The sequence below is a fragment of the Varroa jacobsoni genome, unplaced genomic scaffold, assembly GCF_002532875.2.
Source record: "Varroa jacobsoni isolate VJ856 unplaced genomic scaffold, vjacob_1.0 scaffold_25, whole genome shotgun sequence".
Lineage (NCBI taxonomy): Eukaryota > Metazoa > Arthropoda > Arachnida > Mesostigmata > Varroidae > Varroa > Varroa jacobsoni.
In genome coordinates, this window is record NW_019212927.1 from 55,756 (window position 1) to 69,855 (window position 14,100).

The 14,100-nt window shown below is 38.1% G+C and overlaps 2 protein-coding genes across 10 annotated transcripts in view; one reads left to right on the top strand and one right to left on the bottom strand.

Moving 5' to 3' along the window:
• LOC111258836 (uncharacterized) overlaps positions 1 to 723 on the bottom strand; it is a 6,331-nt gene extending 5,608 nt beyond the window's left edge. The window contains exons 1-2 of one of the 2 annotated variants that reach the window (XM_022830386.2): positions 622 to 723; positions 430 to 518 (exon numbers count right to left, since the gene is read on the bottom strand). In XM_022830386.2, coding sequence (XP_022686121.1) covers positions 430 to 491 — 62 coding nt within the window. In that variant the 5' untranslated portion in view covers positions 492 to 518; positions 622 to 723. Of the gene's footprint in view, positions 1 to 113; positions 329 to 429; positions 519 to 621 lie in introns of those variants that run through there. The other variant, XM_022830391.2, reaches the window with a different exon arrangement.
• Positions 724 to 759: 36 nt separating this feature from the next.
• Positions 760 to 14,100, top strand: part of GAA1 (glycosylphosphatidylinositol anchor attachment 1) — an 85,744-nt gene continuing 72,403 nt past the window's right edge. For 5 of the 8 annotated variants that reach the window (XR_015310286.1, XR_002679202.2, XR_002679207.2 and 2 more), the window contains exons 1-2: positions 771 to 908; positions 6,612 to 7,374. Coding sequence is in view for 5 of the 8 variants with exons in the window: in XM_022830367.2 (XP_022686102.1) it covers positions 6,664 to 7,374 (711 nt within the window). In the remaining 3 variants the exon portion in view is untranslated. Of the gene's footprint in view, positions 909 to 5,078; positions 5,253 to 6,611; positions 7,375 to 11,420; positions 13,913 to 14,100 lie in introns of those variants that run through there. The other 3 variants (XM_086967580.1, XM_086967582.1, XM_022830349.2) reach the window with 3 other exon arrangements.

The window sequence follows — 14,100 nt, forward strand, 5'->3', positions numbered from 1 at the left end:
CTTTTGATTTGTATCAAGGTTGCCCCTTCCTATTAAAACCCTCTTGTGAAAAGAAGAATGCCATTCGGGAAAATCAGTTCTTGGATGAAGGTCTATACTAGAAAACAGTTTACCTTGGCAGCGATAAGTTTTGGACACACACCGCAAATAGCACGAACAAAACTTGCAAAACGGCGACTTGAAAAGCGGATTCGATATCAGACAGACATCACCAGCGATAATAAATGAAGTAGATAGAAGATAGGTGGCGATTGAACTGCTAAGTAATCTTGACCAAAAAAACTATTTCATTTGGCATATTTTCGTTATGTAGTTACCTGGAACGTGCTTTTATCATGCGAACTTCTTTATATATGTGTATACAATGATGGTTAATTTATGCCTATATGTAATGTGAAATAAATTCAATTACTTAAAGGTAACTCATACCTGCCCGCCAGCGATGCTGCTAATCTCCTCTTCAAAGTCGACAGTTGCGTAGTGTCTGCCATCACTTGCTGCCAGACCGATAAATAGGCCTGAAATAAATGATAAACTCCTCAGTCGAAAAGACTATTTTAATAAGATAATGGTAGTGACGTAAACTTTTTCAAGATCTATGTAATTTGTGGCTATAAATACTTCGTTTTGTTATCAGGTGCTGCTTGTATGCATTCATGTATTCAGATAGCAACCGCTGCCTGGGTGCAGCCATTTTGGATGTTTACAAACAACAACCCCTATATGTAAACAGACAGAAGGTTAACACAGTATTTTACAAAATCATGTATCTCTTCAAGTGCGTTAGCAACTGTAATGACTGATCAAAGAACTTGGGAGTAAATCAATCCACAGTATTTTAAGATCTTCAAGATTGTTGATTCTTGCCTATGGATTGTTTGCAGATCACGCCAGCAACGCTAAGCGAGGTTCGTATACTAAGAAAGTGTTCCAACTGTACTGAATTGTTTGTACTGTCCTATGGAGACAACGATCTTTCTCGATTAATTGCAGTAATGATTATAGCAGGGTTTATTTATTTTTACTTCAGCAACTAAATTTGATGCTATTTGCAGTCAATTAGAGTGAACTGAATTTGTATGAAGATCATTACTTCTAAATTATTTTTAAGTGTAAACTATTTTACTTATTATTTAATAAAATAACTTACATATACTTATAAATTGTGATTCTGTGTGGCAGACTACATAACAGTGGGAATTGACAATCTGTTACATTACGTTACTAACATCACAAATCATTGTCTGAATAAAGTTAATTTTTTAGCACGAGACATAATTATTACCCAATGGTTTATGAGTTATTTACAAACGTATACGCTGCATTATTTAATTTCTTACGCAATATTTCGTATATATATGCGCGAAATATCTTTTGATATTTCCGCTTGGTAGATAATGAAAGTGATCATTTTTGTTTTTAGTTATTCTTTTCATTTAAAGTGCATATGGGCGCGGTTCGAGGGCTGTAAAATTTTATATTTATGCTTTATGTAGTCTCTCGGCATGTAAAAAAATTCAGATGTTTTCGTTTCTAAGGCCATAATGGCTTTGGATAGCTATTTTCCGAGTCAAATGGTCAGAATAATAATATACGCAAAAATACAAAACTCATAGTGGAGCTTTGCACTTTTGCTTTAAGGAAGAGATCTTTTTAAAAAAGGGTAACTAATTTTTGTCTGACTAATTCGTAAACGGTGTGAGGGGCTTTGAATCATCATTAGACAGAAGTTTGCGTAATGCCGTTTTTATTACAAAAAAAATGCACTACACTTTTATTGATTTTAGAGTTTTATTTAAAAAGAGTCTGAAGACAGCGTCAATAGATTATGATGATAATCGCGTTTGGTTGTGTGACGTTTGGCTCTAATAAAGTCCTATAGATTCTTGCGGGCACAATTCTTATAATGCACCAAATTAACTCACACAGTTTACAATACCTACATTTTGCCCTAGTTACAACACAAAAAACAAGAATCTTCAAAAAAACACTTAAAAATTAGGAGTCTTTTACGTTAAGGGGTAGCGTCACGGTAAATGCGAGCTACTTTTTCATCAGTTAGCAGTGCCGTAAAAGGGGAGTGATTTTGAACTATTATGATGTTTTTTTTAATTTTGACTGGCATTTTTTGGTAGGATCGGTATCCTTCGTATTGTTCCGTCGTCCATGTGTTTTCTCAATTTCTGTGCATTGGGAACACAGAGCTAAACAAAGGTTAAAAAATTTTATTAATGCGCTTCACAGAAATGACTTTAAGGACTTATGATATTGGGTTGAATGAATAAAGATGAAATGCATTTTGTAAAGCAAGCTCAAGTTATCTTCCCCTATCCAGTCTAATTTTTCCTACCGTTATAAGCGGAATAGGCTTTTTTTAATTAGACAGGGGCAAGGTAACTTGTATCGTAACTATTGCTTTTAAGAAACAGGCATCAACTTTTTTGTGCTTGTGAACCATGGTGACCGCGTTATTGTGGAAAAGGATTTCATCAACTGTCATTCTTTGTCACCATTCAATACTTCTTATTCGCTTCACGAACCATAATCTGCTTCGATGATCTGTTGTGTATGTGTTTTTTCTATGATCAAAACTCCTAACTAAATAACCCACTTTTCGGATCTGTGCTTAACTGTTTTATTAAAAATCGACTTCAGTAAAGATGGCAATGTTATCAGCTTTGGGTCCCCGAGCGTTACATAAATAAATAAAATTTTACACCGATAGTTAGTTGAGAAATAACCGACCTACCCCTGGAAAGCTCTCTATGAACGTTATCGCCGTAAAGAAACATGAAGTTTTTTGAATTGTCGTAACAAAGCATGTCAAGAAATCATAACCCACTGTACACGTTGTTGTAAGGGTCTGGTTGGTAAACGATCACGTAAAGTCATAATAAATTGCAGTGGACTAATGTAGCGTTGTTACAGGTAAACAGAAACGCGTGTTCTACATTACACTAATCTTATACATAATTTTTACATTTCGATCACGCTTAGCCTACTGGATGTCTTTATTGTGTTTTCTGTGTATTTTTGCGTTTATCAGAAGTGCATTTAGATATTGCTGACTGGGCTCCTGTTCTGCCCAGTCTAACTGTTGTTCACCGTTGTTGAACCATTGTCGACTCGAATCCCTTGCCATCAAACATCACATCGATGTATTGAACACAAGCTCAGGTTCCTATATCTGAAAATGAATCGATTAATGAGAGTTATCTCCACGCTGAGATACATCCAATTACCAATGGGCAATAAATACCAAACTATCCGTCGACCACGAAAGCGCTGAACGAATTGCATTTAGAACGAAAGACATCCTATGCTGCTTTTACCTGATTATAGTCGATGATCGTGACTGAACGCATTATGTTCTGATGTCTTTCTCCAACCAATGGTCGAACCAGTAACAAGTCCGTGTCCTCAAATCGGAACGAGAGAGGACACCTCCCGATACGTAGTTCTAAACCATGCCGATCGTTCCGGAGTAACCCGCTACTCGCGCCGTTGTAACAAAACTAAAAAAAAAAATACCGATTTTACCGTCCGTCGGATACTCGGATGCCATCTTCATGTTCAGCTATAAGTCAAGCGGAATTCACATGACTTGCACGAATTACCTGGCCTTTTGGTTACCTCTCTTGCTTTATTTGTGGCCTCGTCTCACTGAAGGTTAATGCTAAAAAAATCTGACCACCTCTGTGAACGTCAAGGTCTTGATGTCTGGGCTGCTATTTTGTTGCTACCGAAATAAAGCGGACCGATCTGGCTTTGATCAGTAGACAGAAACGAACGTTATACAGCCACACGCTCTACCGTTATATTGCCATTCACGTATGTTTATTCTATCAAGATCATATTATATACATTGTACTCTACTACAATCAGTGAACGTGCTTTTGAATCCCACATCGGCATCTGTAGATAAAAAGGATCACATAGTTCTAGGCAGAGATTGCCTTTTGCGCACCATTTTTATTTAAGCAATTTAGACAGGTTAAGGTTCTCGACTGTCACCGTCAGTATAGCAGCATCCTAAAAAACTACTACGAGAAACTGATTAACGCATTTAAGAGTCCGTCAAATGATCAAGTGGTGCACTGTAACTATAAAAGTGTAATAACTATAGCAAGGTAACTATAAAATGCTTACTGTTAAAGGCCGCGCAGCTCCATATCGCCAACGGCCCAAAAACCCCAACGTAACGTCCTATGGCAACGTGTCAGTTGTATGCAACATTGAGGTCATCGTATAAATCAGAGGTTACGACACGCGGAACTGTGACACGAATAGTGCAAAATCACTCAATATTTCAGAGCGCAGTAGAAATAACACTTCAAAATCCGTAACACCAAACAAGTGTATATTCGCATTGTGTGAAACTAAGACTATGGCGATGCTTTTGTATTCCGCAACTCTACACCATCAGAAGAGATCTTTTGTTAATAATTTTCATTCGGAAAAAATTGAGCCCACTCAACGAGCATAGGAGTTAAGTGAACTCTGCGGGGCCTGTCACTGACGGTCATTGTAGAATATAGTTCCACAGTGTAAAGTTTTTCACGCCCCGTTTTTTTAACTTCTCACATAGTACTGATACATGCAATATTTTCAAAGGCTTGCATTATTCGTGCTTGTGAAACATCGTCGAATATATTAGTGGTGCAGTGTACATGATACAAATCAGACATTTTGAAATTGTCATTTAGTATGATTACTCTGGGCTAATGTAAGTTCTATACACCAGTTGTATCAATGTTGTTCTGACCAATGGTAAATAAAAGTGACTTCTCACAACAGTAAAACGAAAAATTCCGAGCAAGTAAATTTGAGTGTATGAAACCGCATCGTCTGTCAAGACATACAATTTATGCAATGAGCGATAAGGTTCCAGCCACTTAATTAACATATAATAATACAGTAGACCAAGAAGTAACAAATAGACAACGGCTACCCACAAAAAAGATCAAATGTTAACCAAGCGTTTATTAAATGCCTCGCTCACGGAGTTTATTTTTAGCTAAATAAATTCTAGATATCTTTGTGACGCTGGGCTGCAGTCCATTTTCTTTCTTCACCAGGAGGAAGTGCCGCCATGACTAATTGTGTGTAGGTTCTTCAACGAAGGGTTACCGCACAGATGAATAAATCAGCCAAGTCTAGTGCAGGGGCGGCACCTGTCACCGGATCTCACGCTAATGGAATTCATCGTGAGCCGAAAAACATGATTTTCGAGGAGAAATCATTGTTTATAGGTAAAATGGCTTATTACACAGAATAAGCATGCGAAGAGATTAATATGGATAAAGAAATCTGTGTAAGTGCTTGGTTAGATGCGGAAAGTAGGCTACAGAAATATATAAGGATTATCAATTCGATCTCTTACGACATGCATTTTAAACTAACTTATTCTGATATTGGTTAAAATTGTAGTCATTACTGTATTTATTAAATTTTAGACAATGCTGACACATTAATTATATAGAAGTGTGCTTGGGTGCTCCTTCTGCAAATGACTTGTACAATTCAATCCGCTCGCTATTGCTATGATTTGGGTATACCTCACTACTTGAATATACATCAATTTTTTTATTTCAATAACCTTTTTTCAAGCCCTTATGACTTTTTTCAAGTTGCCGGGAAACTGTTTTGCTAACAGCAACAACGCTACAGTACGCTCACTACAATTTCTTATCAAAGATTTGGAGTATTTACGTACAAATTGCAGTACTTCTCGCATAATGTTATTGTTTGCGTAGTGTTTCTTATTACATCAGGAGTGAACACTGTACCTAGTAGTTAGTCTTGTAAATACTCAAAGTGGCTAGCTTCATCTTTTACTCTTTCAAATAATCTGCTCCCAGTGCTTAGGCATATACTGGAGGCACATATCAGGGGCCTCGGTTTTGCGTTCTTGGTCCTAAATACCAGTTTCAGTATTTCTCACTCTCTTGCAAATAGAGGTTCCCAATTGTTATGGCGTCTGTAAGCTAACTACAAGCTACTTTTTTCGCATTGACACGAAAATAATGAATAGAATATTTCGGCAAGCGCAGCTATCTATAGCTGTTAGAGATGGGGCGAAAAAATGAACTCAGAAAGCTTATTTGCGAGCGTCAACTGACCCAACCTGACGAGGATGTCAAAATATGACTTAAGTATATCACACCTACTATTCTAGTGATAGCCTCCGTTCTTTATATGCGACTCTGTGGAGTTTTCATAGCATCCAATACCGCAGTCGGTAGTGGCTAAGCTACTTCGAGCTCCTGCTGGCGGTTTGACCGCCCCATATCTCCTCTACCGGAGATTCTGAAGAATCTCTTCCTACGGCGACCAAGCTAATAACTTTTAGTATTTTTATGCCTAGATTAGTACATTGCCAATAAGAAACTATGTTGAACGTTTTTAAAATGTTTTTTCTTTTTTTTTTGTATCCTTTTGCTACGTCGTACTATTGCTTTAGAAACTATTTTAAACTGTTAACATGTTCTCACCACCCGCAGCCTGTTTTCATAACTTACAAGCAATACGCGAGCAATATACGTAATGCAACAGAAACAGTAATGTATTTGCGCATACTGAAACGCGGAATTCTTGAATGACTGTTTCAGGACGCTTTCTATAATAAAGTATTCGAGACTGCCAACGTACGGAAGCTTCCTCATGGGCCTTTTGTCATCGTCAGATGGCCAGAGGCCTCGCCTACTGGGTCTTTTGCAGAGATATTCGACTGTGCTCTGTTTGCTCCTCTACCCCATTGGTCTGATTCTTTTTGCGGGTTTAGCCTGGAAGCCATTAAACGAGCGCACCTATTTCTCAGATAATTCATTGCTCCCAGGGATGGTCGAACGTGCGTCACGAATTGCGGGTAATGCCGAATCTCTTCTGGAATCCCTGGAGTTAGAGGTAGCTGAGCATCCAGGTCTTCCAACTGCGTGGCTGGCCGGCGAGTTTCGTCGGGCAGGCCTTGAGGTATATCGGCACAATTTTTCACTTGCATACCCTTTTGGCACACGCCAGCTGTATCACGGTGAGAATCTCTACGCAATCATGAGAGCACCGCGTACTTCGAGGACTGAAGCCATCGTCATTTCTGTGCCATTTCGTAATTCCGCATCACCCCACGGCTCCACTTTAGCCTCTATCGCTGCGGTGCTTGATTTAGCAAAGCATTTTCGTCGACAGCTATATTGGTCGAAGGACATCATATTTGTAATTACAGAGCATGAATTAGTAGGGCTGCAGGCTTGGCTTGACGCTTACCACCTCGTCGAAACCTCACCTGGAGTAATTTTACCTGGTTATTTAGAGGCTCGTTCTGGATCTATAATGGCTGCAGTGAACCTCGAGTTACAGGACAAGCATATTGATCAGGTAGGAGAAACTGCATGTAATTATAGCTGAAATCTTATCTTTAATCTATGTCCATCCTATTTGCAAGCTATTGGATCTCAATTATTATTCCAAATTCGGATACTTCGAATAGCTTTTTTAACCTGATTTATCAAATATTAGTGATATGTTAATTTGTATGGCAAAGAAGACTCGGTCTTGCATAAAAAAACTAGCGACAGCTGGAAAATAGCTCATAAAACACCAGATACATTCCGAATACGTGCATGCTTATAAAATATTTGTCCATAAATCATTATTGAGTAATAATAGAAGGAATTGCAGGTTAACAACTAGTGACCCACGTTAAGGAAATTAAAGAACAAAACTGGGCTTTTTCATAGTAGCTTCCATAGCCATAGGTAACTTACAAGGCGTTGTTGCCTTCCCTCTCTACCTTTATTCTCTTAGAGGTTAGAAAAAGTTGCAACAGATCTTATAGAACGATTTTAAAGTAACCTAACTATGACGGTAAATACGATCTGGAAGAACTTGAACTACTAAAAAAAGTGATCTCAGTTGACTGAAAGTCCCACGTGCGTCATAATGAAAACGTTGTCATGCAATAACAATAGAATGCGTTGTCGGTCCTTTGTAATTTATACCTTGAAGGCAGTGAAATATTACTATATCTTTACTAAATCATCATACTGGGACTTTAATGATACAACGCATGGTAAGGATAGATGTAACGACTCGTTCAGTACTACTTTAAGCATCCTAAATTACTTTTCTATTTTATGCAAAGAAAATTATGCAAGCTATAGGTGTACCTATAGGCGATGAAAAAGGAGTCCTTAGAGAACAAGAGAAAGCGTGCTTACGATGTCCATAGCAGAATAATTTTGTGGCTAGATGTCGGGAAAAATGAGTCAAATGTAACGGGTATGATGGTAAACATTATGATATTATAAACATAAACTTTAGTTACTAAGTTTATGCTTATAATATCATAAACTTACTATCATAAAAAAATACTTAAAACCTTTACTAATTTAGACAATCTTGAATCTGAATTGCTCAACATTGTTACAAACAGACCTCGCCTTGGCTATACTAACAACGGTCCAGATATCTTTGCAGAATCATTTTAAATGAGAATTCCGTAAAGACTAGGCTAGAATTCCGACTAGATAGGTAAAAAAATTGGGTCGATATCACTTTAGGTAGTAACCATAACCATCACTGTCATCAATACCATTGTCTGGCAAGTGCCAAACATTTTGAACCATAAAAAACATTCCCTGGTACTTCACGGCTGATTCAACCCAGGTGAAAATATGGCAGCGAGTCGTTTAAGTAGCCTCGACACTATTACAAGTATCATACCTGTCGGCTACACCAATGAGGACGCTTGGTATCAAACAGAAGAGTCCGTAAATATCTGTTCGTTTAAAATAGGGTCCTGATTGGGGCAAACCTTCTTCTAAACATCGTTCTGCGCGTTAAGAAAATTGCCAACGAAAAGGCAGTGTTTAATGCTCGATTAAGATGATTTCCCTAAGGTAACTAGATGGCCAACTAATATGGCCCAAGACCAGAAACAACAAAATACTGAGAAGTAGAGCGGAATATATCAGTTACGCTCGTTGATCGGTGATCACAGTGTTATTCTATGCAAATCATTTTGTGACACAAGGTACACTTCCTTCAGATTCTAACTGGTAAAGACTATTCGTGCAATTATACTTGAAATCACAATTAAACAGCGGCCGTATGTGTTTATCTCGGAACATAGCCAGATATTCGAATAGCCAGATTTGCACTAATCGGCTAGTAGTAAATTCTGTGTCAGATTTCAATTTTCTCAAAATGCAAAATAGAGGTGAGCTTCTCTGCATATTTTTCTTCTCAATATGATTGACTTAGGAAATTTCATTTGCAATATGCGTGCAATATGCGAAGAAACAGTCAGCCAATGTCTTCTTCAAAACCGGCATGTTTTGACCTATTTTACGTAATTCTGTATCGCGGTTTTGTATAGTTCAGTGTCAATTTCATGAATCACACTACGAATACGGTGTTTAGTGTCTTAGACTGGTTTCGACTCTGTTTGACATACATGGTCCTCGCAGGAAGAGTTGAAGGTAGTTAAATCGTGGGATTGGAGTGGCTACTCGGTGTCACCGCTGCGCAGGGGCGCGGTGAAGTCAACTGCTCGGATTTTAAGCAGATTTTCTTCTATGTAGTGGTGCAAGTTGCCGGAGTTAATTGTAACTAAAGGCTATTCGCATTCAATGCACTTTTCTATTTAGAGAAGAATTTCCAACATCTTGCGATAGCGCTTGTCATTGGCTACTGCCGTTTTACTGTCATAATAAAAGAAAGAAGGCACAATGGCATTGTTGCTCAAAAAGCTGCGCCATACGGTGGCTCTTTTTAAATGAAATTGTTCCTCAAGACTGACTCCCAGATTTTACGCAACAATTTTGTTTCTATATAGCTGTGCCACCCAACTCAATAGCCACTCAGCGGAAAGTGAGCTTCATTTGAGGAAATAATGTGATCAAAGAAGCTGCTAGAATGTGCCATTTGCAGTAGTATGTGCTCAATGAATAAACAACATTTGTATTGGTTCGAATTTTCTAATTGTCAAGTTAATTACACCCTGCAGGAATAAAAACTTTACTCTAATTTTAAAACACGTTGCAGACTGCTCCTTGGTAGGCTGAGTTGTTGAGCACGACGTCGCGTTGAAGTTGTGAAAATCTGTATGCACATCGCATAGTATTATAGCAATGTTGAAAAAGGCGGTGGTATGACTTTTTTTTCACTGAACACCTCATTCAGAGGGTCATTGGCTAGAAATTCGGTTTTACCTACAATAGTTACGTTATCCGGGTCATAATACTACCCAGCAAGCATTTCTGCAATTCATTTTCGGATCACAGGCTTTTCATTACAGAAAAGTTGAACAACAACCTTCGTGACACGTGTAATGTGTACCTGAGGTTTGCGTAAACAATTGATAACATGTCAGTCATACCCACATAAAATTTCTTTGCTAACAACTTGGTTGAAATAGAAGAATTGTCAAAAATACAATTTTAGACGGCGCTTAGCTTATCATTACGATGAAGATTTGCTGCGCATGAAGAGATTGAATTATAACTGCGCTTGGCGTATGCGCCGATGACAAAGCACTGTTTTACGCTATGGTTGAAAGTTTATTTACATTCTCGGAATAAGCTTTTATATGGTAATACCCATTTTGAATGAATGTATTGGTGAGACCGCAGTTGAATAAACTCCGCATTTGAGCCAATCATCTTGTAAATCCTTTCGGCCTTTTCTTGAAAATAGCTTCTTCGATTTTGGCGAGCTCTTGTAGGTTGATTTGCTTTGATATAAAAAACGCTGTGAGGAGAGCACTATGCCTAGGGAAACTTTCATTCGTGTTTGAAATTAAAAACGTTTTTTTGAGGACGTAACTTGCGCTAGCACATATTGTTACCGGATTGGGTATATTTTCCTAATATATTCGGTACCAAAAATATTATATTGCTAAAATACATCGTCAGAAGTTACGCATGAAGAAAAATCATATTCATGAATTTTTATTGTTAACAAATGCAGGTATATTGACCAATCATATTAATAAAAATAACGCGCTATGTGTTAATAAATCTACAAAAAGAGACCAAAGAAGCGCAAGTAAGTCCTCCTGATACTGTGGAAGGTAAGCCTTCGAGGTGCGTCTGTCTATAGTCAGAGATTAAGTACCAAAGTGGTTGTAACAATGGGCAGCAGTGCGCCTTCTAGGCACATTCGTTGACCCAGCATATTTGCTCATAATTTGCGAGGAATTGGTGTGGCCTGTAGAGATACTGCGTCATCCACGTGATATGGGGCATGCTGAAACACTTATAAGGAATCCTATTTTCAGTGACGACAAGAAATCGGTTCATAATGTAGTCGAAGTACAAATATGTACTAGATCTTTTGTTGCAGTTTTTTTTAATAAAGGTTGCCTAAAATGTGGGGTTTCCTGTATAAATCTTCAGATAAACATTTTTTGTGTATTCCAGATTGATGTAAAAATTTTTGGGCTCAATGGTCAGCTCCCAAATTTGGACCTCGTGAATACCTGTAAGGATCTTCTTCTCCGGGAGCGTGTGCCCTATGTGCTTGAAGGTCGTATGGACCCTGAAGAGTCAAGGTCTTTCCACGGTTGGAAGCATGCGGCCACCAACTTCGTGTCTCAAATCGCTATACAGGCCACCGGGGCGCCGTCAGCCGGCCACGGTTTATTTCATAGGTTCGCGATACAAGCCTTGACTCTTCGTGGTGAACCCAAAGTTCCTGGATATCGGCACGTAGGTCTGACTCCGGTTGGTCGGGTGGTTGAGGGCCTGGTGCGCTCCGTCAATAATCTCTTACAGAGGTTCCATCGATCATTTTTTTACTACTACCTTCCATCGAGTGATCGCTACGTCTCCATCGCATATTATATGACTGCGTTTGGTTTTTTAACAGGGGGTGTGCTTTTTAAAGCTCTGGCGCTTCTACTGGAGTTGATGGACCAGCATCCATCAGTATATCTTACTCTACTATGGCGGGCATTACCCTTCGTACTAGGTCTAGAGGCATTAGGTGCTGGCCTCTTTAGTCTAGTAACGCATGGGGTAGACATCGTGAAGCACCTGGTGCCTCTCTATACTCAGGACGCTTTGTATGTGTTTACAGTTGCAGCATCTAGTTCTCTGCTACTTACACCTCTATTTATTAGGAACGCGGTGCACCCTTTAGCGCAACGTTTATTGATGTACCTGCATTTCCTTCTTTTAGTGGCGCCACTGTCGATGCTAAATATATCATTGGGAACAATTGTAGCTGCACTGGGCGTACCCGTGGTCCTTACCGCGGGCGTGAACTGTCCTTTGCCTATCCGGATTATGCGTCGCTTGTTACAGTTTGTGACCAACCCGTTGCTTTCCTCGTTATTACTTATATTTTGCTATGCGGTCGTATCCGAAACCGGGAGTCTCAAAATTGAAAACACTGAACAATTATATCGAGCTTTAAATCAAGCATTACAGGGTCATCGTCGGCTATTTTTGTTTGCTTTAGAGGATTGGTATATGTATGGGGCGGTAACATACCCGCTATTTTGCCTTGGATTTCTTCCCGTTTGGTCCCACATGTGGACGTTATAAATAATAAAGATATTTGACATGAGAAATGCTTTAACTTTTTTGCAGTGTAAATATTATAAAATGAAACAAATAAAGACCTTAAGGTAAAAATGAACGTAGATCATGGGCAAAAATATGTATTTTAGCAGGTATTACGGCTTGAAAAGGAGTCATCACTAGGAAAACTGACTTGGACCTGTTTACTCAAAGTGGCATGTAGTTTGAGGGAACTTTTCTGAGGGATAATACCATTGTTTCACTATTTATATTTGGCTATTAAATAACTTTATCAGTTTATACATAGGATTTTATTAAAGGATTACACAATATAGGTTGCAAATAATAAGTTTGTTATTTAGTCTTACCCTTAATTTATTCAACGTTTTTTTCTCACTCAATATTCATTATATAATATTTATTTTCACACCTGTTTAATTTCAAAACGTTTGCAATGGAGAAAACATCATGCAGTCCAGTTCAGCCAAAATTCAGTGAACCAGAATTGGCCAGAATGTAGTCGCCTACGTCCTGCATTGACCATTTAAAGTTCTTAAGGCGTTGCTAACTCATGTTATTAGGCATTGGCGTGATACCGTCATTCAGCATTTTTTTTTTTTAATAAAAACCAAAGTTAAAATATCAAAAAGTTAGAGCTAATTAAAAAGTCAAAACAGAACAACTAAATTTAAACCGTTAAAAAGGTAAACGAAACAATAACGGAACCAGCAGAATACAATATATTAAAACTATAGTTTTAAACGTAAAATTAGATAAATCCGAACACTCCACGGCGTTGATTATATTGTCGTTGATATTGATTGGACTTGTTTGGTTCCTTGATGTTTCATCCAGTTTAAAGAAATTATAGTACATACAATCACTTATAGAGTTAGCTCACCTTATCCATTGTCCGTTTAGTATTTCATCAATCTGTTGTAATATAAAAAACAGTTTCCGCTATATTCAGTTCAAACTGTAGTTCAACTGCATCCTACACCTTCACACTAATCCCGTTGCAAACTTCATAAGATCTTATAGTACCAGTATAGTATCTTATAGTATCTGGTACTTCATTGCAACTATGTCGTTACAGTAACCCCAGCTCTTTTCTCAGTCAATCCATTAGCAACATTCGTTTTGCTCTTTCGCTGGAATCTTGTGATAGCCTAGCTATAATACTTCCATGTTTATCACATTAGCATATAGCATTTGATCCATGTTATATCTGACTTTAAACCCTGTTGACAATTTTCTACTTTACGTCAGTGACCCCATCACATTGGTGCAATTATTCTATATTTCTGTGTTCGTAGGTAATTTTCCTGTTGGAATGAATGTATCAAAAACCTTGTAACTATGTTGCAATAAATCCGTTAGTACGTTAACGTCTGTATGTGTGTTGCTATTATAAGAAACAACTGAATTCGATCTTAAAAGATGTATTATTGAAATGATGAAGATGAGCTCGATTAAAATTGTCAATGAAAACTTCTTAAAAGCAACTTAAACAAAAACAAATTTTGTTTGTGCATGTAAACTTAACTTCCTAGCATGCATGCTACGCCAGTCGGAG